This window comes from Pelobates fuscus, chromosome 10 (assembly GCF_036172605.1).
Source record: "Pelobates fuscus isolate aPelFus1 chromosome 10, aPelFus1.pri, whole genome shotgun sequence".
Classification (NCBI taxonomy): domain Eukaryota; kingdom Metazoa; phylum Chordata; class Amphibia; order Anura; family Pelobatidae; genus Pelobates; species Pelobates fuscus.
The window spans coordinates 15,893,483-15,917,661 of NC_086326.1; the positions used below are offsets into that span (position 1 = coordinate 15,893,483).

Sequence of the window (24,179 nt, forward strand, 5' to 3'; positions counted from 1 at the left end):
AATCAGAAAACGATTACAGTAACATTAAATGGACACTGTATGCACTAGATCCATTCCATCTCATTCAATTAATTATAGTGGCACTGGCACTGCCCCTTTAACCATTTTCGAGCAGATAAACACTAAATAAGAGTCTCTGGCTTCCTACAGCCTGGCCTCCGCTGGAGGTGTGGCTAAGGTAGAGATTGCACACTTCCTATTATTATTTTATATAGCGCCAACAGATTCCGTAGCGCTTTACAATATTATGAGAGGGGGTTTAACTATAAATAGGACAATTACAAATAATCTTACGGGAACAGTAGGTTGAAGAGGACCCTGCTCAATCGAGCTTACATTCTATAGGAGGTGGGGTGTAAAACACATTAGGACAGGAATTTGCAGTCAAATAAGATGGTCTGCCCTTTAGGAAAGAGCAAGAGACAGGTATGTGAGGTAGAGGTTACTCTGGGAGGCCATAAGCTTTCCTAAAGAGATGGGTTTTAAGGCACTTCGTAAAAGATGCAAGACTAGGGGAGACAAAAATAAATAAAAATGAGACAGCGCTAGGTAACTAAAAAGCAGCAACCTATTAAAAGGGGATCCCTCAAACCCTTTAGAGCTAGATAAGTAAAAAATAATAAAAAGGCTGCGCTTACGATAAAAGCAGACACAGTGTAAAGTCCAAAGGGAGGAAAAAGTCCAACTGGTGTGTCCTTACAGGAGGTCTTTGCTGGTGGTGTCCTCTACCAATGTAGTAGTTCCTCTCATATGAAAGACAAAAGGGAAGAGATGGACAACCAATAGTGTAGTTTGCACAATACTGATGTGGATAGAAATAATAATAATAGTTGAGAACTCACATTTACCAGAGCTACTGTCCTAGCTCTGGAATAAAGCGCATACAGCGGTATAATCCCCGCTTATGGGATTTAAATGGGTTCCTCTCTGTGTTCTTGGTGTCCAATTCTCAAAAAGATAAAAAGAAACATCCGATAGTGCTCACTGTTTGGCAAAGTGAATAAAATAATAAAAGGGTATACTCACAAACCAAGAGCAGACCGACTGCTCTGTGTAGACAGCTTTGGTGGATTGATCCCCACCTAGGATTTCTTTAAAATGCAGGAAACTTCCAGGGTTTTTATCAAGGTGTAATAAAACCAATAAAGATTAAAAAGCCAGGGTAAAATAATTAAGTTTCTATAAAAAAGATATTTTGGCACAAACAAATGTCCAAAAAATACTTTAATATATTATAAAAACACAAATATAAATATCCATAACGCGTTTCGTCAGAGACTTTTTCAAATGGATTAACAGAAATTACCTGGCTAATAGATGTTATATAGGAGCATAACTGGTTTAAATTTGGCGCCAAAAATTGGTCTGACCAATCAGAAATAAGAACATATTAAAAAGCTTTAAAACGTGTGTTTAAAATAATCATATGTAGTTTATAATAGTATAACTTATTCCTGATATTTCTGAAGAAAAACGAGGGCAGGAAAGTATAGATTTAATCCTTTAAAGATAGTCATGTGACAAGGTACTTCCGCATTTTCGGAAGTTTTAGCCGCAATGTCTTATGGGAGTTGTAGTTAAATAAAAAAAATTTTTTTTTTTTTTTTTTTTTCCCCCAAAACGGAAGTTAAACCGAACTGACTCATGGGAAATGTAGTTATAATCCCAGAGTCAGTGAAAACTGGCCAATAATAATTGCTTAAGGGAGTTAAACACTGCAGTTAAAAACTGGATGAATGATAAGAGATATTAAAGGAAATAGGGACTAAAATAATTAATTGGATAAAAACAAATAGTTTTTAAAATAAGAGCAAGTTATTTTGCAGTAAAATGGAAGTTAGGAAACAGCTTAAAATTATAAGTCTATATGGAAAACATTAAGAACATATACATTTAAAGGTACAGGCATAGTTAAACATACAAAATCATAAAAAGTTGTGTAAATCAAAATCTGCATTAAGACCATGGGGTATAAGAGTCTGAAGATTATACACCCATTCCATCTCTGTTTTTCCAAGCAGCTTTTTTATATCACCTCCACGCCAGGAGGTGGAACATTTTTTTATACCAATGCATTTTAGTAGGCGTGGGTCTTTATTGTGCATAATGAAATGTTTGGATACTGTATGATTTAAGTATCCATTTTTTATATTCCTGCAATGTTCGCTCAGTCTTATCTTCAGGCACCTTGTGGTCATCCCCACATATTGGAGGCCACATGGGCACTCAAGCAGGTAAATCACATTTTTTGTGTTGCAGCAAATAAAATCATAAATACTATACACTTTTTTTGTCCGATTCGACATAAAATTTGTGACTTTGGATGGAATAAAATTATCTGTAGTTTTACACACAATGCATTGTTTACATTTATAGAAACCTTTCGTCTGGGGAAAAAAGGATAGATTTCTGGGAGGAGATTTTTTAGTAAAATTTGTAGTTAAAATAGATTTAAAATTAGGTGCTCCTCTGAAAACAATATTTGGATGATTGGGTATGATGGGATTAAGTATTTCATCGTGTTTCAGTATATGCCAGTGTTTTCTTATTATTTTTTTGACATCATTATTTTTGTTATTAAAATTAAAAATAATTGGGAGTGCTATTGGTTCGATATTTTCTTTATTTTTGTACGTCAGAAGTTCTTTTCGTTCTTTTTGTTTAACTGTATTAATTGTAGTATTTAGATCTGACTCTAAATATTTTTTTTCCATAAATTTACTTTTTAAAAAATCTGCTTGCTCATTAAAATCAGTGAGTTCAGAACAGTTTCTACGAAGGCGTAAAAACTGACTTTTAGGGGCACTCTCGAGCCAAGGCTTATAATGGCAGCTTGATCTGTCTATAGCCGTATTTACACATACTTTTTTGAAGAACGTTTTTGTTTGAAGTTGTCCCTTGTTAATAAAAATATTGAGATCTAAAAAATTAATGGATTTATTGCTAAATTCATGTGTAAGAATAATACCCCTATCGTTATTGTTTAAATGATTAATAAAATCAATAAGATGGTGCTCTGGTCCATCCCAAATAAAAAAGAGGTCGTCTATGTATCTGAAGTAAGAGACTAGGTTTGCCCGCCATTGGTGGTTGCCCCAAATGGCTATAGATTCCCAGTCAGCCATAAACAAATTGGCATAACTGGGGGCAAACCTAGTCCCCATAGCAGTACCTCTCTTTTGTAAGTAAAATGAATCTAAAAACCAAAAGTAATTATTTTTTAAAATAATATTGATACCTTCTATTATAAAATCTATTTGAGTGTCAGGAATCCTAGCTTCATTAGTTAAAATTTCTTTTATAGCTCGACAACCAATGTCATGAGGAATAATGGTATACAAAGACTGTACATCACAAGTGACTAATATAAAACTGGTTTTCCAAGTAAAATCATTTAAAAATTTTAAAAGCGACATAGAGTCTTTTAAATAAGATTTCATGAGTTTAACCGAAGGCTGGAGAAGGATATCAATATATTGGGAAAGGTTACATAAAAGTGAACCAATCCCTGAAACGATTGGTCTACCTGGGGGGTGTTGTTCATTCTTGTGAATTTTGGGAAGAAAATAAATAACAGGGGTGATCGGAAATTCTATATTTAGAATTTAGAATTAGAACAACACCCCCCAGGTAGACCAATCGTTTCAGGGATTGGTTCACTTTTATGTAACCTTTCCCAATATATTGATATCCTTCTCCAGCCTTCGGTTAAACTCATGAAATCTTATTTAAAAGACTCTATGTCGCTTTTAAAATTTTTAAATGATTTTACTTGGAAAACCAGTTTTATATTAGTCACTTGTGATGTACAGTCTTTGTATACCATTATTCCTCATGACATTGGTTGTCGAGCTATAAAAGAAATTTTAACTAATGAAGCTAGGATTCCTGACACTCAAATAGATTTTATAATAGAAGGTATCAATATTATTTTAAAAAATAATTACTTTTGGTTTTTAGATTCATTTTACTTACAAAAGAGAGGTACTGCTATGGGGACTAGGTTTGCCCCCAGTTATGCCAATTTGTTTATGGCTGACTGGGAATCTATAGCCATTTGGGGCAACCACCAATGGCGGGCAAACCTAGTCTCTTACTTCAGATACATAGACGACCTCTTTTTTATTTGGGATGGACCAGAGCACCATCTTATTGATTTTATTAATCATTTAAACAATAACGATAGGGGTATTATTCTTACACATGAATTTAGCAATAAATCCATTAATTTTTTAGATCTCAATATTTTTATTAACAAGGGACAACTTCAAACAAAAACGTTCTTCAAAAAAGTATGTGTAAATACGGCTATAGACAGATCAAGCTGCCATTATAAGCCTTGGCTCGAGAGTGCCCCTAAAAGTCAGTTTTTACGCCTTCGTAGAAACTGTTCTGAACTCACTGATTTTAATGAGCAAGCAGATTTTTTAAAAAGTAAATTTATGGAAAAAAAATATTTAGAGTCAGATCTAAATACTACAATTAATACAGTTAAACAAAAAGAACGAAAAGAACTTCTGACGTACAAAAATAAAGAAAATATCGAACCAATAGCACTCCCAATTATTTTTAATTTTAATAACAAAAATAATGATGTCAAAAAAATAATAAGAAAACACTGGCATATACTGAAACACGATGAAATACTTAATCCCATCATACCCAATCATCCAAATATTGTTTTCAGAGGAGCACCTAATTTTAAATCTATTTTAACTACAAATTTTACTAAAAAATCTCCTCCCAGAAATCTATCCTTTTTTCCCCAGACGAAAGGTTTCTATAAATGTAAACAATGCATTGTGTGTAAAACTACAGATAATTTTATTCCATCCAAAGTCACAAATTTTATGTCGAATCGGACAAAAAAAGTGTATAGTATTTATGATTTTATTTGCTGCAACACAAAAAATGTGATTTACCTGCTTGAGTGCCCATGTGGCCTCCAATATGTGGGGATGACCACAAGGTGCCTGAAGATAAGACTGAGCGAACATTGCAGGAATATAAAAAATGGATACTTAAATCATACAGTATCCAAACATTTCATTATGCACAATAAAGACCCACGCCTACTAAAATGCATTGGTATAAAAAAATGTTCCACCTCCTGGCGTGGAGGTGATATAAAAAAGCTGCTTGGAAAAACAGAGATGGAATGGGTGTATAATCTTCAGACTCTTATACCCCATGGTCTTAATGCAGATTTTGATTTACACAACTTTTTATGATTTTGTATGTTTAACTATGCCTGTACCTTTAAATGTATATGTTCTTAATGTTTTCCATATAGACTTATAATTTTAAGCTGTTTCCTAACTTCCATTTTACTGCAAAATAACTTGCTCTTATTTTAAAAACTATTTGTTTTTATCCAATTAATTATTTTAGTCCCTATTTCCTTTAATATCTCTTATCATTCATCCAGTTTTTAACTGCAGTGTTTAACTCCCTTAAGCAATTATTATTGGCCAGTTTTCACTGACTCTGGGATTATAACTACATTTCCCATGAGTCAGTTCGGTTTAACTTCCGTTTTGGGGGAAAAAAAAAAAAAAAAAAAAATTTTTTTTATTTAACTACAACTCCCATAAGACATTGCGGCTAAAACTTCCGAAAATGCGGAAGTACCTTGTCACATGACTATCTTTAAAGGATTAAATCTATACTTTCCTGCCCTCGTTTTTCTTCAGAAATATCAGGAATAAGTTATACTATTATAAACTACATATGATTATTTTAAACACACGTTTTAAAGCTTTTTAATATGTTCTTATTTCTGATTGGTCAGACCAATTTTTGGCGCCAAATTTAAACCAGTTATGCTCCTATATAACATCTATTAGCCAGGTAATTTCTGTTAATCCATTTGAAAAAGTCTCTGACGAAACGCGTTATGGATATTTATATTTGTGTTTTTATAATATATTAAAGTATTTTTTGGACATTTGTTTGTGCCAAAATATCTTTTTTATAGAAACTTAATTATTTTACCCTGGCTTTTTAATCTTTATTGGTTTTATTACACCTTGATAAAAACCCTGGAAGTTTCCTGCATTTTAAAGAAATCCTAGGTGGGGATCAATCCACCAAAGCTGTCTACACAGAGCAGTCGGTCTGCTCTTGGTTTGTGAGTATACCCTTTTATTATTTTATTCACTTTGCCAAACAGTGAGCACTATCGGATGTTTCTTTTTATCTTTTTGAGAATTGGACACCAAGAACACAGAGAGGAACCCATTTAAATCCCATAAGCGGGGATTATACCGCTGTATGCGCTTTATTCCAGAGCTAGGACAGTAGCTCTGGTAAATGTGAGTTCTCAACTATTATTATTATTTCTATCCACATCAGTATTGTGCAAACTACACTATTGGTTGTCCATCTCTTCCCTTTTGTCTTTCATATGAGAGGAACTACTACATTGGTAGAGGACACCACCAGCAAAGACCTCCTGTAAGGACACACCAGTTGGACTTTTTCCTCCCTTTGGACTTTACACTGTGTCTGCTTTTATCGCAAGACTAGGGGAGAGTCTGATGGCGGTAGGCAGGCTATTCCATAGGAAGGGAGCTGCTCGCGAGAAGTCCTGCAAGCGTGAGTTGGCCGTACGGGTGTGGACAACGGACAGGAGGTGGTCACGGGCAGAGCGGAGAGACCGAGAAGGGACATACCTATGGATCTGTGAGGAGATATAAGGGGGGCTAGAGTTGTTCAGTGCTTTATAGGTGTGAGTTAGTACCTTGGATTGACTCCTATAGCATACAGGAAGCCAATGTAAGGACTTGCAGGGGGGTGAGGTGTGAGAGAAACGACTATAGAGGAAAATCAGTCTGGCAGCAGCGTTCATTACGGACTGTTGGGAAGAACAATCAGGAGAGGGTTACAATAATCCATGCGGGAAATTATTAGAGCATGGACAAGCTCCTTGGTAGCATCTTGCATGACAAAGGGGCGGATGCAGGCTATGTTTTTAAGATGGAATCTACAGGATTTGGCAACATGCTGGATGTGAGGCTCAAAGGTGAGGACAGAATCAAGTATGATGCCAAGACAGTGCGCTTGCAAGGATGAACTGATGTTGGTACCACAAACTTGAAGGGAGAGTGAAAGAGGAGGATCAGTATTAGGAGGAGGAAAGACAAGGAGCTCAGTTTTAGAGAGATTGAGTTTCAGAAAGCGGGAGGACATCCAGTCAGAGATGGAAGAAAGGCAAGCAGTGACACATTGCAGGACGGCAGGGGAGAGGTCCGGGGAGGAGATATATTACTGGGTGTCTTCAGCGTACAGGTGGTAGTGGAATCCAAAAGAGGTAATAAGTTTGCCAAGAGAGGCAGTATAAAGAGAAAATAAAATGGGACCAAGGTCAGATCTATGTGTGGTTGAGAAACAGAATGGCAAGGAGGGGAGAATTCTTTCCTTAGCTGTTCAATCTAGTCAGTAAAGTAACATGCAAAGTTATCAGCAGTAAGGTTAGTTTGGGGGGTGGCCACAGCAGGGCAAAGAGGAGAATTAAAGGTGTCAAAGAGACGCCTGGGATTGCGGGAGCATGAACTAACAACACACGAAAAGGACTTGGGAATTGTTATAGACAACAAACTATGCAACAATGTGCAATGTCAATCAGCAGTGGCCAAGGCCAGTAAGGTATTGTCATGCATGAAAAAGGGCATTCATTCTCGGGACGAGAATATCATTTTGCCTCTCTATAAATCACTGGTAAGACCACATATTGAATATGCTGTGCAATTTTGGGCACCTGTTCTAAAGAAGGATATCATGGCACTAGAAAAAGTGCAGAGGCGGGCTACAAAATTAATAAAAGGATTGGAACATATCAGCTATGAAGAAAGGTTAACAAATTTAAACCTATTTAGTTTAGAAAAACGTCGCCTGAGAGGGGATATGATAACATTATACAAATATATTCGGGGCCAATACAAACCATTGTGTGGAAATCTATTCACAAACCGGACTTTACATAGGACACGAGGCCATGCGTTTAGACTGGGAGAAAGAAGATTTCGTCTAAGGCAAAGGAAAGGTTTTTTTACTGTAAGAACAATCAGGATGTGGAATTCTCTGCCTGAAGAAGTGGTTTTATCAGAGTCCATACAGATGTTCAAACAGCTACTAGATGCATACTTGCAAAGACAGAATATTCAAGGATATAATCTTTCAATGTAGGGTAATAACTGCTTGATTCAAGGATAAATCTGACTGCCATTCTGGGGTCAATAAGGAATTTTTTGTCCTAGCTTGTTGCAAAATTGTGCTTCAAACTGGGTTTTTTTTTTTTTTTTTTTTTTTTTTTCTCTTTTGGATCAACAGCAAAAAACAGGTGTGAGGAAGGCTGAACTTGATGGACGCAAGTCTCTTTTCAGCTATCTAACTATGTAACTATGTAACTAATGAAAGAGGAAAAGTAGGACTGTTTGGCAAGGGCAAGGGCTGTGCTGTATGAACACAATATGAATCTATAATGGAGAAAGTCTGACTGGGTGCGAGACTTCCTCCAGGAGCGTTCAGCACAACGGGAGCATCTTTGCAGGTAGCGTGTTGATTTAGTATGCCATGGATGGGGGCGGGTCCTCCTCTAAGTGCTTGTTTGGAGCGGTGCTGCAGCGTTCAAGGCAGAGGTGAGGGTAGTGTTATATGCGGAGATGGCCAGTGAAGGACAGGAGAGGGAAGGGATGGACAGCAGTCGTGAATCAATATCAGCTGACAACTGCTAGAGATCAAGAGAATTAAGGTCCCTCCTGAGTTGAGGGGGGTTAGGCTGAGGTTGTTGGGTGAGGGGGTACACGAGAGCAAATGATAAGAGGTGATGATCAGAGAGAGGAAATGGAGTGTTGCAGATATTAGATACTGTACATGCATAAGTGAAGATTAGGTCAAGGGTATTGCCAGCAAAATGGGTGGGAGAATTAGCCCACTGTGATAGCCCGAGGGAGGAAGTAATTGAAAGTAGTTTAGAGGCTGCAGAGGTCAAAGGTGGGTTAATAGGAATATTGAAGTCCCCGAGAATTAGAGATGGAATGTTAGAAGAGAGGAATTAGGGTAGCCAGGCAGCAAAGTGGTCAAGGAAGAGAAGAGGGGAACCAGGGGGACGATAAATAACAGCAATGTTAGCATAGAAGGGTTTGAAAAGGCGAATTGAATGTATTTCAAATGACGGGAAAGAGAAGGAAGGGGGGTGGGTAGAGGTTTAAAGGAGCGGTGAGGGGAGAGGAGAAACCCTACACCACCACCTTTACATTCAGAGTTTCTTGGGTTGTCGGTAAGTTGGAGACCACCGAAGGACAAAGATGCAGGGGTGGCAGTGTCAGAGGGGGAGAGCCAGGTTTCTGTTAAGGCTAGTAAATCTATTGAACGAGAGATGAAGAAGTCATGGACAGCATTGGATTTAGTAATATTGCAAACAGAGCGTGCGTTCCAGAGGGCAGTATTGAAGGATGATTTAGAGGAACATGAAATGGGTATGAGATTAGTGTGGATCCTTGGGTTAGTATGTGGTGAGTTTGCCGAGATGGGACCGGGGTTTGGAGAGACATCACCAGCTGCTAGGAGCAGAAGGATAGAAAGGAAGTGAAGGTGGGAGTAGGATTTGAAAATTTTGTAGGAGGGTATGTATGTAGAGGATTTGGGAGGAGTTGGTGGAGATAAGCTGGAAGCAGTAGCAATTCATACCAGCAATGGACACTGCAAATGGCTGCAGTCAGTTGACACTCTCAGCCACCTATTGCTGCTAATGCTTCCTCATTAACCCGGGCAGCACAGTGGAAATGGTATTCTCGTTAAGCTTTAAAACATTAAAAATAGTTTAATGTTAAATGGAGAGAACGTTCTAGGGGACTCCAAACACTATAACCACCTTAATGAGATTAAGCAGTCATGGTGCCTACAGTGTACCTAAAAAGGCACTCTAATTAATAGCATGTGAAATGTAGTGACTCAAGTGAGTAAAACCCTTGCAATTTCCTGACTACGAGTTATTATTAAGTGTTTGTTGTGAGAGGTGTTGTTATTAAAGTACTTGACCTAGTCTAATATAACAAAAACAGGTGTACATAAAATGTCTACAATGTTATGAGAAAGTAGTCAATGTGACCACAGTCTGTATGTACGTTTTATCTGACTCTCATGTAGCACCACCTACAAAAATAAAGAATTAAAAAAAAACTATAAAAACCCTTGCAGTTGTACTGTGCATACAAGAGCACTTGCTGACACGAGCACTTCTGACATCACAGTGTCACACTTGTGACATCACACTATCACACTTCTGACATCACACACTCAGATGTGCAGATATTCACTAAATGTTTTCAGTAGAAGGCAAGGCATTGTCTGAGATATCCTCTTAGCTGAAGTGGACATCATTCTAATACAATCAAGAGAAATATCTACGTAGTGAGTAACTTTTGTAAAATGCATTTTTTTTGCATCATTTATAAAAGCCATGATGAAACACCCCATTAGCTGTAAAATTTCTAGAACTGTAAAATGTCTTCTTTTATATCCAGGATCTCAGATAACCTACCTTCTGACAAGATTCAATGAACTCCTCAATTGTAACTACTCCGTCCTTATTTCTATCCATTTTCTAAAAAACAAAAATAATTACATTTTAACAGGTAGCAATATTTCGAATCATGAATCATATATCTGAGACTCAAAACTATAATGGATTACATTTTCATGTAAGTTTGTTTGAGCGGGGTGCTGTTAACCTGCTGTTCTCGTCTGTCAAACGTGTTATGTTAGAATGAACTGTTTGTCTGTGTATCTGTTATACTGCGCTGCAGCTTATATGGGCACTATAGAAATCATTGTAATGTTAATTCAACTCCAAAGCAGGATTAGGGTAGGGCGCACCGGAAGTTAGAAATTTAACAGTGAAGATAAAGCCTGCAAAGCTATGTGAATATTTCTAGGTAGGATACAGATCCCACGGTTCTATAAAGAGAAAATAAACCAATTATATTTTCATGTATGCGTTCAAAATGCTTTTCTATCTTTTTGATAACACATAGACCGGGGAGGCATAATATAAATATTAGGGCAAAATTAAACTAACTTGCTTGTTATCTGCGCAATATATATATATATATATATATATATATATATATATATATATATATATTAGTATACAACATTTAATGGAAAAGTTATTTTGAGGCAAAAATCTACCAAAACCGCCACCACCATCTGTGTCCTGTGACAGTGTGAATTAATTCCATTTTTGTCCGACACATTAGAGATGATTTATTAGTCTCACGGCTCCCTGGACTCTGCAGTTTGTCATGCCTTATTTTGCAAAGTAAGTCTGATTTGCCCCTCACAGCTATATACAACCCTCTCTGCGGCACACACTGGTAGAAGGAACCAAAGAAGCACAGTTAAAAAGCACAGACAGTCTGGGCTACTCACTAACGTGTGAATTGTCTGGATTTCAAAGTGAATTTCAAAGTGAAATCACAACTGTTTTGGAAAATGTATCCACGTTTTCTATTTTAGTCTAACAATTGAAATTCACTTTGAATGATCTACAATTCACACCGCACATAACACAGACAAAGAATCTCTAACATATCCAGATTAAGCTGATGCTGGTTTCTCACCTGAAAAAAGTTCTCTACATGTTCCTTTGGGGCATCTTCTGGCATGTTTGGGTAAGTATATTTGCCCATCATGTCATAAATTGATTTCATTATGTCCATCATTTCCTGCAGGAGATATGAAAGGGGCAAAATAACTTAATTTAGAAAGTACCTGATCCTACAAATATAATATTTCAACCTGTACTTTTATTAGCTCAGATTCTATATACAGCAAGCTCAGACAAGACCTCTGTCGGTACAATCACACATTCAGGGCAAGCTGCAAATTTTGAAACCCTTTGAAGAATAAACAAGAGCTGATTGTTTCAATTTACGTCATAGCTTTTACACAGCTTTTATTATTATAAACTTGCATAAATGGACACTATAGGCACCCAGACCACTTTAGCTGATTGAAGTGGTCTTGGTGCAGTGTCTCTATTGCCCATAGGGCTAAAATGTTAAACATTGCAGTTCCAGAGAAACTGTCTGCAATGTTTACATTGCAGCACTATCTGCCTCCAGTGGCTGTCTACCAGACATGTCACTAGAGGCGCTTCCAAAATGTTACAGGACTTTTAGTCTGGTAACTCACGCTGGACGTCCTCACGCTCTGCATGAGGACATCCAGCGACAGCTATTTCCCCGTAGGGAAGCATTGATTCATCAATTGATGCATTAGTGCCCGCTCATTGTAGGACGTCAGAGGACTTGGGAAAAACAGCAGTATCCCTTTAACATTTCAAATCACAACTCTTTGATTAATGTCCCAAAAATTAATGAAATTTTAATTCTTAGTCTGTGATACCCTTGTATATGGTTGTTAACACTCAATTTTCTTTCCTCCTTCTGTTGAATCTCTTATATCTAAAAGGACTACTCTGCAGGCCGTAAAATAAAAAAAGTATTGATCTATAATTATATAAATATTATTAAGCATCGCATTACCTCTTTAGTGATGCAGCCATCTTTGTTTAAGTCATATAAGTTGAATGCCCAGTTCAGTTTGTCGTCTATACTGCCTCGAAGAATCACAGATAACCCTGCTACAAAATCCTATACAAATAGAAAAAAAGACAACATACGTAAGATGTACTCAGTGATACACATCTAATAGATGCACAATGCGTGATTTAAACTGAACGTTCTGCTTTTAATATAAACCTTTTATATTAATAATTTGTTTTGTGTTTTCCTGGAAGAATGCCTTTTTAAGAATAATTATAATTTTTGAAATGGAAGGTTTCAAAATTAATGAGTAAATCTTTGAACAACCCAAGTAAGTAAATGTGTTTATTTTTTAATTATGAGGACTTTTAATGCCTGCCGGATATGAGACTTACATTTCATTTAACACTCCTTAAGAATTGTCGCACACTTAAAAGAAATCGTGACACACCATTACCACCACGACACCCTGACTCCCAACATCACAACGTCTCACCTCAAAACTGACAGAACCATTGTGGTCAATGTCAAATGCATTGAATAGAAAATGTGCATACATGCTGGAGTCTAGAATATAAACAGAACAAGAAACCATGGTTAATGATGTAAACGGCACAACAGATCCCATTGTACAGATCTTACAATGTAACACCTCACTTGATATATATTAAAATAAACAATATGATAGCAATATGGACAATGCAGAGAAAGGGAGTGTAGAAAACTGATATTTAAAGGAACACTCCAGGCACCATAACCACTACATCTCACTCTAGTGGTTATGGTTTGCAGAGTGTCCTGTAGCCCCCCATTGTCAGGAGTTAAACTGGGGTCCACAGGGCTTCAGTCCCACCCCTGCTACCATCTCCAGAGAGCCAGAAGTACTTCAGCTGAAACTTCCTTTAGCTCTCCTGAGCTAAGCTATACAAAGCAGCACTTTGTACATTGTTCGACAGCATCAGCTAAAATATTTTCCCATATTTTCACACACTCCTTCAATACATAACTATTTCCCAAATGCCATATCCACTGCCACACTACACAAATACACACACTGCCACACTACACAAATACACTCACATTCACACACACTGCCACACTACACGTATACACTCACATTCACACACACTGCCACACTACACGTATACACTCACATTCACACACACTGCCACACTACACGTATACACTCACATTCACACACACTGCCACACTACACAAATACACTCACATTCACACACACTGCCACACTACACATATACACTCACATTCACACACACTGCCACACTACACTAATACACTCACATGCACACACACTGCCACACTACACATATACACTCACATTCACACACACTGCCACACTACACATATACACTCACATTCACACACACTGCCACACTACACATATACACTCACATTCACACACACTGCCACACTACACTTATACACTCACATTCACACACACTGCCACACTACACATATACACTCACATTCACACACACTGCCACACTACACATATACACTCACATTCACACACACACTGCCACACTACACTAATACACTCACATTCACACACACACTGCCACACTACACTAATACACTCACATTCACACACACACACTGCCACACTACACATATACACTCACATTCACACACACTGCCACACTACACAAATACACTCACATTCACACACACTGCCACACTACACTAATACACTCACATTCACACACACTGCCACACTACACATATACACTCACATTCACACACACTGCCACACTACACTAATACACTCACATTCACACACACTGCCACACTACACTTATAAGCTCACATTCACACACACACTGCCACACTACACAAATACACTCACATTCACACACACTGCCACACTACACTAATACACTCACATTTACACACACTGCCACACTACACATATACACTCACATTCACACACACTGCCACACTACACATATACACTCACATTCACACACACTGCCACACTACACATATACACTCACATTTACACACACTGCCACACTACACATATACACTCACATTCACACACACTGCCACACTACACATATACACTCACATTCACACACACACTGCCACACTACACTAATACACTCACATTCACACACACACTGCCACACTACACTAATACACTCACATTCACACACACACACTGCCACACTACACATATACACTCACATTCACACACACTGCCACACTACACAAATACACTCACATTCACACACACTGCCACACTACACTAATACACTCACATTCACACACACTGCCACACTACACATATACACTCACATTCACACACACTGCCACACTACACTAATACACTCACATTCACACACACTGCCACACTACACTTATAAGCTCACATTCACACACACACACTGCCACACTACACAAATACACTCACATTCACACACACTGCCACACTACACTAATACACTCACATTTACACACACTGCCACACTACACATATACACTCACATTCACACACACTGCCACACTACACATATACACTCACATTCACACACACTGCCACACTACACTAATACACTGACATTCACACACCCTGCCACACTACACATATACACTCACATTCACACACACTGCCACACTACACATATACACTCACATTCATACACACACTGCACATATACACTCACATTCACACACCCTGCCACACTACACTAATGCACTCACATTCACACACACTGCCACACTACACATATACACTCACATTCACACACACTGCCACACTACACTAATGCACTCACATTCACACACACTGCCACACTACACTAATGCACTCACATTCCCACACACTAACATGCTACACAAATACAACCACATTCACACACACACTGACATGCTACACAAATACACCACTGCTCTCACACTGCACAAATACACTCACATTCACACATACTGCCACACTACACATATACACTCACATTCACACACACACTGCACATATACACTCACATTCACACACACTGCCACACTAGACAAATAAACCTTCACATTCACAACACTATGGCCTTGATTTAATATTGTCAAATAAGCTTTTATATTACAAAATGTAAATATACGCTTCATAATATTAAATCATTTAAAAGGTTTATCCAAAAATATTAAACCATTTACAATGCGTATACAATAATATTTAGTCGAGGCCTAGATATGGTGAAGAGGGTGTTTTAGAGGCTATGGGGAAATGATATGGGGCCGGTGATTAAACTGGTGTAAATTACAATTTTAGTCTCAGTCCAGTGTTGGTTAATGTATTATCCATGTAAGCTAAAAATGTGCTCTCAGAGGAAGTTAAACAATTACATTTTGCATATAACTACAAAAAAAAGAAAAGTTATACAAAGTATATATATTTTTATTGTACAGTCTGTAAGATTTGTAGCTGAGCTTTGGGAATCAATGGCATTTCATGTCACAAAGCTTCATTGGTGATCATTAAAGACTACAAGCCAATGGAGCACTGTTTGTTACGTGTTTTAATCTGCTATAATGTGGTGCTATTATTTCATTATAATGATTCTTTTATTGTGCATAATAGCAGGTTATTAGCAAGGCTAATTCCCACTCATGAGTCCTAGAAGTGTTTTAGCTCACTTGTACCATCACAGAAGGAACAGATTTCATTAACATATCAACAGCCAACAATATCTACATCATAGAGACGCACTCGGTATATCTCACTATAGTTTGATCAGATAACTAGTCTAAAACCATACCTGTAGCATTCTTTAAAATGGGCTTGACAAAAAAAAACAAATCAAAATAAGCTAATGGGCGGATTATAGCTTCCTTATTTATGGTCCTATGATTTTATATCTGACCTCGCAGGTTGAAATATTAATTACCGTAAAACATTCTGAAATTAAAGCAATCAACGTAGGGAGAAAAGCTATGATTTGTTAAAAAAAAACATTTTGCATTGAGTACATCTTCAATCCCTCAACGCTGTTAGGAGATAATCGGCTTTAGTAGTGCTCAGGGTGCTTGGAGTAAATCTTTCATTTATGGCAGAACAAACACACAGCACAAATTCTAGGGGTTTTTTTGGGTTTCAAAGTTGGACTATTAACTACATCCTTCCTCCATCTATAAATAAACGTGACTATTCAGGCCTTTGTCTGTATATCGGTGAGACATATTAAACATATAAATACATAATTTTTAATGCATTTGGTTAGGGCACTAACAACAGAAAAAATATGCATTGACTAAATTCTTAAATTAAAGCTAAAAATGACCCGTTGGCTGCAGAACTGGATCTAGCAGCTAATGACAATCTGTCTCCTATTTCTGCATCATTAAATTCCTCATTATTGCTGGGCATTGTTCAATGAAATGCTTCTCATAAAGTAGTACTAAGGACAAATTGAGCATGTGCTACAATCACAAGATTGATTAATCCAATTCATGATCGTGCACCTCCCCAGCACATGTCCAAACAGCTACAAATGCTGGTAGGTAACGACTCTTACTGGATAGAGCCAAACGTACTAATTTGAATACGTATTTGGAAGGTTAAACTTATTTGACAACTTGAGGTATATTATAAATCCATCAAACTGTGAAAGATTGAATCTTAAAAAAAGTGATCTTAAAATTTAGGCTGAATTAGCCAAGATGAAATCTAATTGTCAGTTCATAACAATTTACTGTGAATTGGAAAACAAAGCAACTAACATGGGTAGTGATTTGTTTTAGTCAGTGTTTGTTGCCAAATTCTACTTCTTTTCATAATGTTCTGTTATCTTAAATAGGAAATATGAGAACTCACCGGCTGAGTTGGGCGCAATTGACAGTGACACTTTGTAAAGAATAGATTATAATATCCACCGGCAGGCCTCAGTTCACTTGAACAACACAATTTGACATCTAGGTATCGGACTATTATTGAACAGTACCACCCAATATTAACTTTATTCATTTATTTCAAAAGACCGCATTAATGAACTGCACCAAATCTTAATAGAAATTAATTGTTTACTCAAACACACACACAAAACACACAAACAATTACTTTTTTCTCTTTCTGCACTTACGTCAATTTAACTCAACAGAAATATATTTTCCGGCGAAAAAAATAAAATACTCACCTCCTTGTGGGAAAAACTGGGAATAAATCTGTTTGAAATTATCTTCATTAACAATGCCACTTGGACATTCCTGTTAAAATAAATCAATAAGTCAATTCTTGGTAATTGGTGATAAGTGAACAGTGAATTCAAAACATATCCATTTAATGCAAGGTTTGGAACTGTAGACACAATAGCTTTCTGTATACGTAGTTTAGAATACTTTCATACACAAGGTCAAAGAATAAAGAAGTACCAAAGCTATTTCTCAGAAACATACTTTTGGCCTGTCTGGATCTTAACAAATTGTATTGTGGGCGGAAATTGATATTGCTAGCATTTAATTATTAAAAACCACACAAGGTAGCGGTGATTTTAATGCATTTCCTGTAGTATACATTTGTCATCGTCCTTCCCCTTAAATGAGACATATGAACACCAAAACTGGGAGGTCCACAGGAAGGACACATTGTTCATAAATGCACATATACCATTGAGCTCCCAAACCAAACGACCTTTCTGGACCCATATAGCCGTCATGCCAATTATCAGATAGACGTCCCTCAACTAATGTTTTCCTATGCTGCGAGAAGTGTGTAACTTTGTTTGTTTTAAAGTGCGATCTTGGGTAACACATTTTTAAATTGATTTCTTGTTCTCTGTTTGTCTTCTACAGACTTTTCAAAAATGTCCCAAAGTAGCATTGCCAGTGACAGGATGTTTTACTGCATTCACATGATTGGCATGTTGGCTCTGAAACGTTCAGGGCTATTCTCTGAGCCTGATTAGTTATAGAAAGTATGTATTGAGATAAAACACAAACAGGGTTATTCACAAAAGTGAGAATTTAAGGTGAATTTCGAATTGAAGGATAAAATAGCCAAACTGTAAAAAAGCTAAAAGTCAGCTATGCTTTGTGTTTGCCTACATTAGCATTAAATTCCAAATTTGCTTTGCAATTCACTTTTAGTAAGTAACCCGGAGAGAAACAGCAGAGAAAACAAATGTTGCCAATGCAATATGTGTCTCACATAGCGATACCTCCCGTGCTGACGTGGAAAGGTAGGACAGTCTCTCCTTGCACTGTGTGTCTATTCTCCCAAAAAGAGGTCTGACAGGTTACTAGGTATTGTGTTTTCTGGTTCTGAACTTATTTGTTACAAAAAGTAACAAAATGCAGACGTATCACTCATGTGTAACTGACTGTCAAACTGATATACAAAGGGAAGAGAATATTTTGGCAGATTAAAATGAGCTAGTGGAAATTGAGACTTCATTAAAAGATAATCTGGAATGTAGGAAGCTGGGATATTTCTTTTACTTTGTGCTGAATTGATTTCGATACGTGTCCTGAAGATTTCCTTGAACAAGCGACATTACACCATCTTTTTCAAGGACAAGGAGGGCACACATTGGTTGGGAGAGACAATACGCAGGAACGTCATAAATATGCCTCCCAACAGTCTCGAGTTCAATAAAGCAATGCCGTATCTGTTCTGGGTTTGATCGCTGGTGTCCCAATTAGTGCTCTACAAACACGTCAATAGATTTGCTTAAGCCGTGTAAACAAAACTAATACTACTTTACACTCACATTTTTAAAGCCTCGATAGAGAACCTGCAGTTCCTTTTTTGTGAATTTGGTTTGTTCTTGCAGCTGCTCCAATCCCTCAGGACGATGACATACCGTAGACAGCTCAAATTCATCTTCCACGCTATCTGAAAGAAAGAAAACAAGCAAAAAGCATTAATATGGAAGGAAAAGAATGGGTCATTCTGATTAGGCAATACAAGAAAGACGATGCTTTTAGTTTTTAAGCTGCACTTAAGAGAACAAATCTTCTAAAAAGATCAATACCACGATTACATAATATATAAGATTTTAATTTAATGCTCCCTAGGGCTGCTTGCTTTTGGCACAGTAGCTGTTTTGGACTGCATTTCACACAATGCACAGCCAGCAGTTCGTATGGCAGAAGGGCATAGTTAAACATATTCAACAGGTGCAGTGCCAAAGTTTAGCCATTACCCGTCTAGTTACTAAAGTCTGTGAATGCCAGAGGGGTGATTAATAGGATAAACCCTGTATCTTACCACCTGTAGAAATCAGTGGGAAAAACCCAATCTTATAAATTATATAATACTGGAATATAGAGCCACAGACTAGGAATGCCATCTAAATCTATTAGATTTTTATATACAGAATATTCATTAATTCCAAATACATTCATTTATTTCATATACAGTATACATTATATTAGTATTCTGGGTGTGTACTATTTGCACACACAAACAAGTATGGCCTGCCTATTATGCCTATACAAATGAGCACTTGCCCCATATGATAGATATACTAGAAAAGTTACCAGGCAAGCACTGTTAGACATTGACCACCTAACCTCACTCTGATAACATAACTGTTTGGAAAACTTGATATACCTAAACTGTAACCTCCTAATTTGTTAATGTGTTAGGATGATGTACCAACTCAGCATGCTACTAACCCAGATCAGTCATGTCTATTAACTTCTTGTACCCACAACCCCTGCTATTGTGACTTGCATTTACTAATAACCTGCTCTAATCAGCTTTACCCGAACGTATAAAAAATGTGCCGATAATCCTAATGCTTCAACTGTTTCGCTTGAAAATGTGCTCGATGAATGCTATTGGGGCACCAAGAGCTTGTATGTTATGTCAATCAAAGCACAATAAAAATAAAGAATAAAAAAAATAAAATAAAAAAAAAAGTAACAGGTATGATTTAAAAAATACATTTCAATTGCACTTTTGACATTATTAAAGGGACACTATAGTCACCAAAACAACTTTAGCTTAAAGGGAATCTATAGTGTTAGGAATACAAATCTGCATTCTTAACACTATAGAGCCCTCTGGTCTCCCCTTACGGCTCTCCCCTCGGCTCATAAAGGGTTAAAAACCATTTAAACCCCTTTAATACTTTAGCACCCACTTCCAGTGATGACTTCCCCCGGTGCTGGGTTGGTGCTTAGCCTCCTCCAATAGGAGGCTAAAGTGCATGTGCAACGAGCACCGCAATCACATTAGGCCCTCCCCACAGGAAAGCATTGCTTTAACGCTGTCTTATGGGGGATCATTTTACTGACCTTGGATGTCCTCATACAGAGCATGAGGATGTCCAGCATCAGTTAGGCGACCAAAAGTCAGTTAGCGACCGGGAAGTGCCTCTAGCCGCTGTCTGATTTACAGGCATTCTTAGTTCTGTACGTAATTATTGCAGTTTTTCAAAAATTGCAATGATTTCAATTGCAGGACTAAGTGGGACAGGGACTTATTTCCTGCTCTATTTATAGGCTGCTAGAGCCTGCAAACGCCTCCAATATGTCATTAAAGTTCAATTAACAGGACAGGAGTCTAAAGTAAACACACAGCGCTGTAAGATCTGCTTGAAAATGAAGCCATTCTTTCATCGAGGCTGTGTCAGTCACAGCCAGGGGAGGTGTGGCTAGGGCTGCATAAACAGAAACAAAGTAATTTATCCCCTAAATGGCAGATAATTGAGCAGGGAGACTGCAGGGGCATGATCTATACACCAAAACTGCTTCATTAAGCTAAAGTTGTTTTGGTGCTCAGTGTGTGCTTTTAATATATTTTACTTCTAAATCCTTCTTAGTTAGTCTAAAATTATTTGTTTAAATTGTGAATTGTCAGGAATTTGGATTGAATTGTATTCATTTTTTTATGTTTGGCCATTTTGGTGTAAATTAGGTCTGTTTGAGGATAAAATCTGTATTGATGTTTAGTGGATGATATGAGTTCAGTGATGTTTACATTTAGGGATTGGAGAGGACATGTACAATCTTTGACTTCATCACAGGGCTCATAAAATCAATCTTTACATTTTTAGAAGTGTTTATATTGAAGCATTATCATCTTGGAAGAAGATGATATATCCAGGAAATGTCCACATACTCCTTTGCAATTCTAGGGCCATGCATTGAAGGCATCTCTTGGCTTTTGTCAAATGAAAACTTGTCAAAATGTAAAAATAGGATGAAAGATGGTATATGCATTGTTCTGGGTGCTAGGTTTCCCAAATCACAACCCTTTTTAGAAAATACACAGGTTTTGTTGTCATCCTAGAGGTACTAAATTCAAGTCTGCGATTGGCTTCTTTGGAACTCATGTTGCCTTGAAACCTTTACAAGCATCATGATTGTCATTAGACAAATATACAACTGTTCCAGCCCACATTTATAGTATTTAACCCCTTAAGGACCAAACTTCTGGAATAAAATGGAATCATGACATGTCACACATGTCATGTGTCCTTAAGGGGTTAAATAATCATACTTTAAAATGTTTTATTGTTATGATATTCATGTGAGAAATACAAGTCAAATACATTTAGCAAAGTCAACTGCACCGAGCAGTGCTAAGAGAGATTCCAATATACATGACTATATTTATAATAAAAGAATTGCAAAAAAGAGACAAAACAAAATATTAAAAAAACATAACATGCTCTCTATCACTTTGGGCATTTAAATAATCAATGTGACATTTCTCATCGGGTATATGGAGATGTTTGCTAAGAGTATCAGGAAGCGGCTAGGTGAAAGTCTTGATTCGTGGTCCTCTCAATCTCCCCAGTGACGTGAAGGCTACAAACAGTTCAATGATCTGTTGAGCTCCCACAAATATTCCAGCAAAATACGTAGTGATGTAATCATATGACTTTCCTATAGCCGTGACCAGCTACCTGGTAAGATGGACAATTATGTTCTCATGGATCTTAGCAATTAATGGTGCTGAGTGTGAATGGGCATGATGTCCTTTAAATAGATGTATATTCAAATTGTCTCAGGACTTTCTTGTTTAACCCCTTAAGGACACATGACATGTGTGACATGTCATGATTCCATTTTATTCCAGAAGTTTGGTCCTTAAGGGGTTAAATGGGTTCTTCCAGTCACCTGTAAGTGTGTCAATGAAAACATTTGGCCTGAGGTGTCTCTACATAAGGTGAATACTACCTGTCTGACTGTACAGCCAGCTATACAGTTAGAGGGTAGAGGAATTTGGGAGGAGTTTCATGGCTCTGGTTACGTCCATCTGACCCAGTGAAGGGACAGCCGAACACTGCAACACACAATGGTATTTAAGGTGATTACATCCTTATAGAAACTGGCTGGGGAAGGTCAATCCCTGTTTATGCCTCCACACATAAAATGAGGCCATACAGACAGGGCCGGATTAACATAGGGGCTGATGGAGCTGCAGCTCCAGGCCCAGGCCCATGCAATAGGCCCATTGGTTTAAAAAAAAAAAAAAAAATTTTACTTTTTTTTTTTTTTTTTTTTTACACACTACTCTTAGGGTTGCCAGGTATTTCTCATGTATTTCGTAGGGTTGCCAGGTATTTCTCAGAAGTATTTCTCAGGTATTTGAGGCTGCCTAGCCGGTGCCGGTATTGCAGTAATACCGGCAATACAAATGTCTGTCTCAGTATAAACATCGATTATTCTGCAATACCAGCGCCGGCCCGTAGGGGTCGCTGTTTGTGTGGAGAGAGGCAGTGATAAGAAGTTACAGCATCTCCCTCCCTGCCTCTCTCTACTCACTGATCCGCGGGGGAGCAGCTCTGCACAGAGAGTCCAGACAGCAGCTCCGAGACATGGGGACGCTGAGACATTGGGACACTGGGGAACATGGGGACCCTGAGCATGGACGTCCGCAGAAATTTTTCGGGGGGGGCATAATTGTAATGACATCCATGCTTGGCCCCTTTTTGACAGTGTCATGAAAGGGAAGGAGCATAGTCCTTTTCACATAAAGCAAGGATGAATAGCGTTTTCACAACTATGGTGTCAGGAATATATGTTTGTATTCCTGACACTATAGTGTTCCTTTCATCAAATTACAGGAACATTCTGGTCACCATAACAACTTTATCTAAATGAAAATGATGTGATGCAAGGAGGCCCCTGGGTGCTCTTTCTTTGAAGGGGTGAAACCGCTCTCAAATGGTTTACCCCCAAAGGCTTCCTTCAGCTCCAGATCTCCAGGTCGCTCAGTGGTATTCGACTTCTGAAACAGAGTGTCAGGAAGTGCAGATTGACGTTGGGCATGGGTGCCGCTGATTGGCTAGAGTGGTCAGCTGACACTCTAAGCCAATCGCTAGTTCCCGATTCATAAAAATGTTTTACGTTTTTATGAATGGGGAGCTACTGGTTGGCTTAGAGTGCTAGCTGACCCATCTAGCCAATCAGCGGCACCCCTACCCAGCGGCCCTCTGTGTTTCCTGACACTCAGTAAATAAAAGTGAACACATTAACACTGATATTGTTTGTTTTTACCTGGGGAGATGAGAATGTCCAAAGTTTCCCTTCTGATTCTTCCTGCCCCTTCCTGCTCCTTGCTGCCCCTTCCTGCTCCTTGCAGTGCAGACCCTTCCTGCTCCTTGCAGACCCTTCCTGCTTTTTACAGACCCTTCCTACTCCTTTATGCCCCTTCTTTCTCCT

At 37.9% G+C, this 24,179-nt stretch overlaps 1 protein-coding gene across 4 annotated transcripts in view; it reads right to left on the reverse strand.

The window, feature by feature from the left end:
* Positions 1-24,179, reverse strand: part of KCNIP2 (potassium voltage-gated channel interacting protein 2) — a 395,028-nt gene that overhangs the window by 3,061 nt on the left and 367,788 nt on the right. For all 4 annotated transcript variants that reach the window (XM_063434930.1, XM_063434933.1, XM_063434932.1 and 1 more), the window contains 6 exons: positions 19,268-19,392; positions 17,696-17,765; positions 13,048-13,118; positions 12,552-12,659; positions 11,625-11,729; positions 10,544-10,606 (listed from right to left, as the gene is read on the reverse strand). In XM_063434930.1, the coding sequence (XP_063291000.1) occupies positions 10,544-10,606; positions 11,625-11,729; positions 12,552-12,659; positions 13,048-13,118; positions 17,696-17,765; positions 19,268-19,392 (542 nt within the window). The remainder of the gene's footprint in view (positions 1-10,543; positions 10,607-11,624; positions 11,730-12,551; positions 12,660-13,047; positions 13,119-17,695; positions 17,766-19,267; positions 19,393-24,179) is intronic.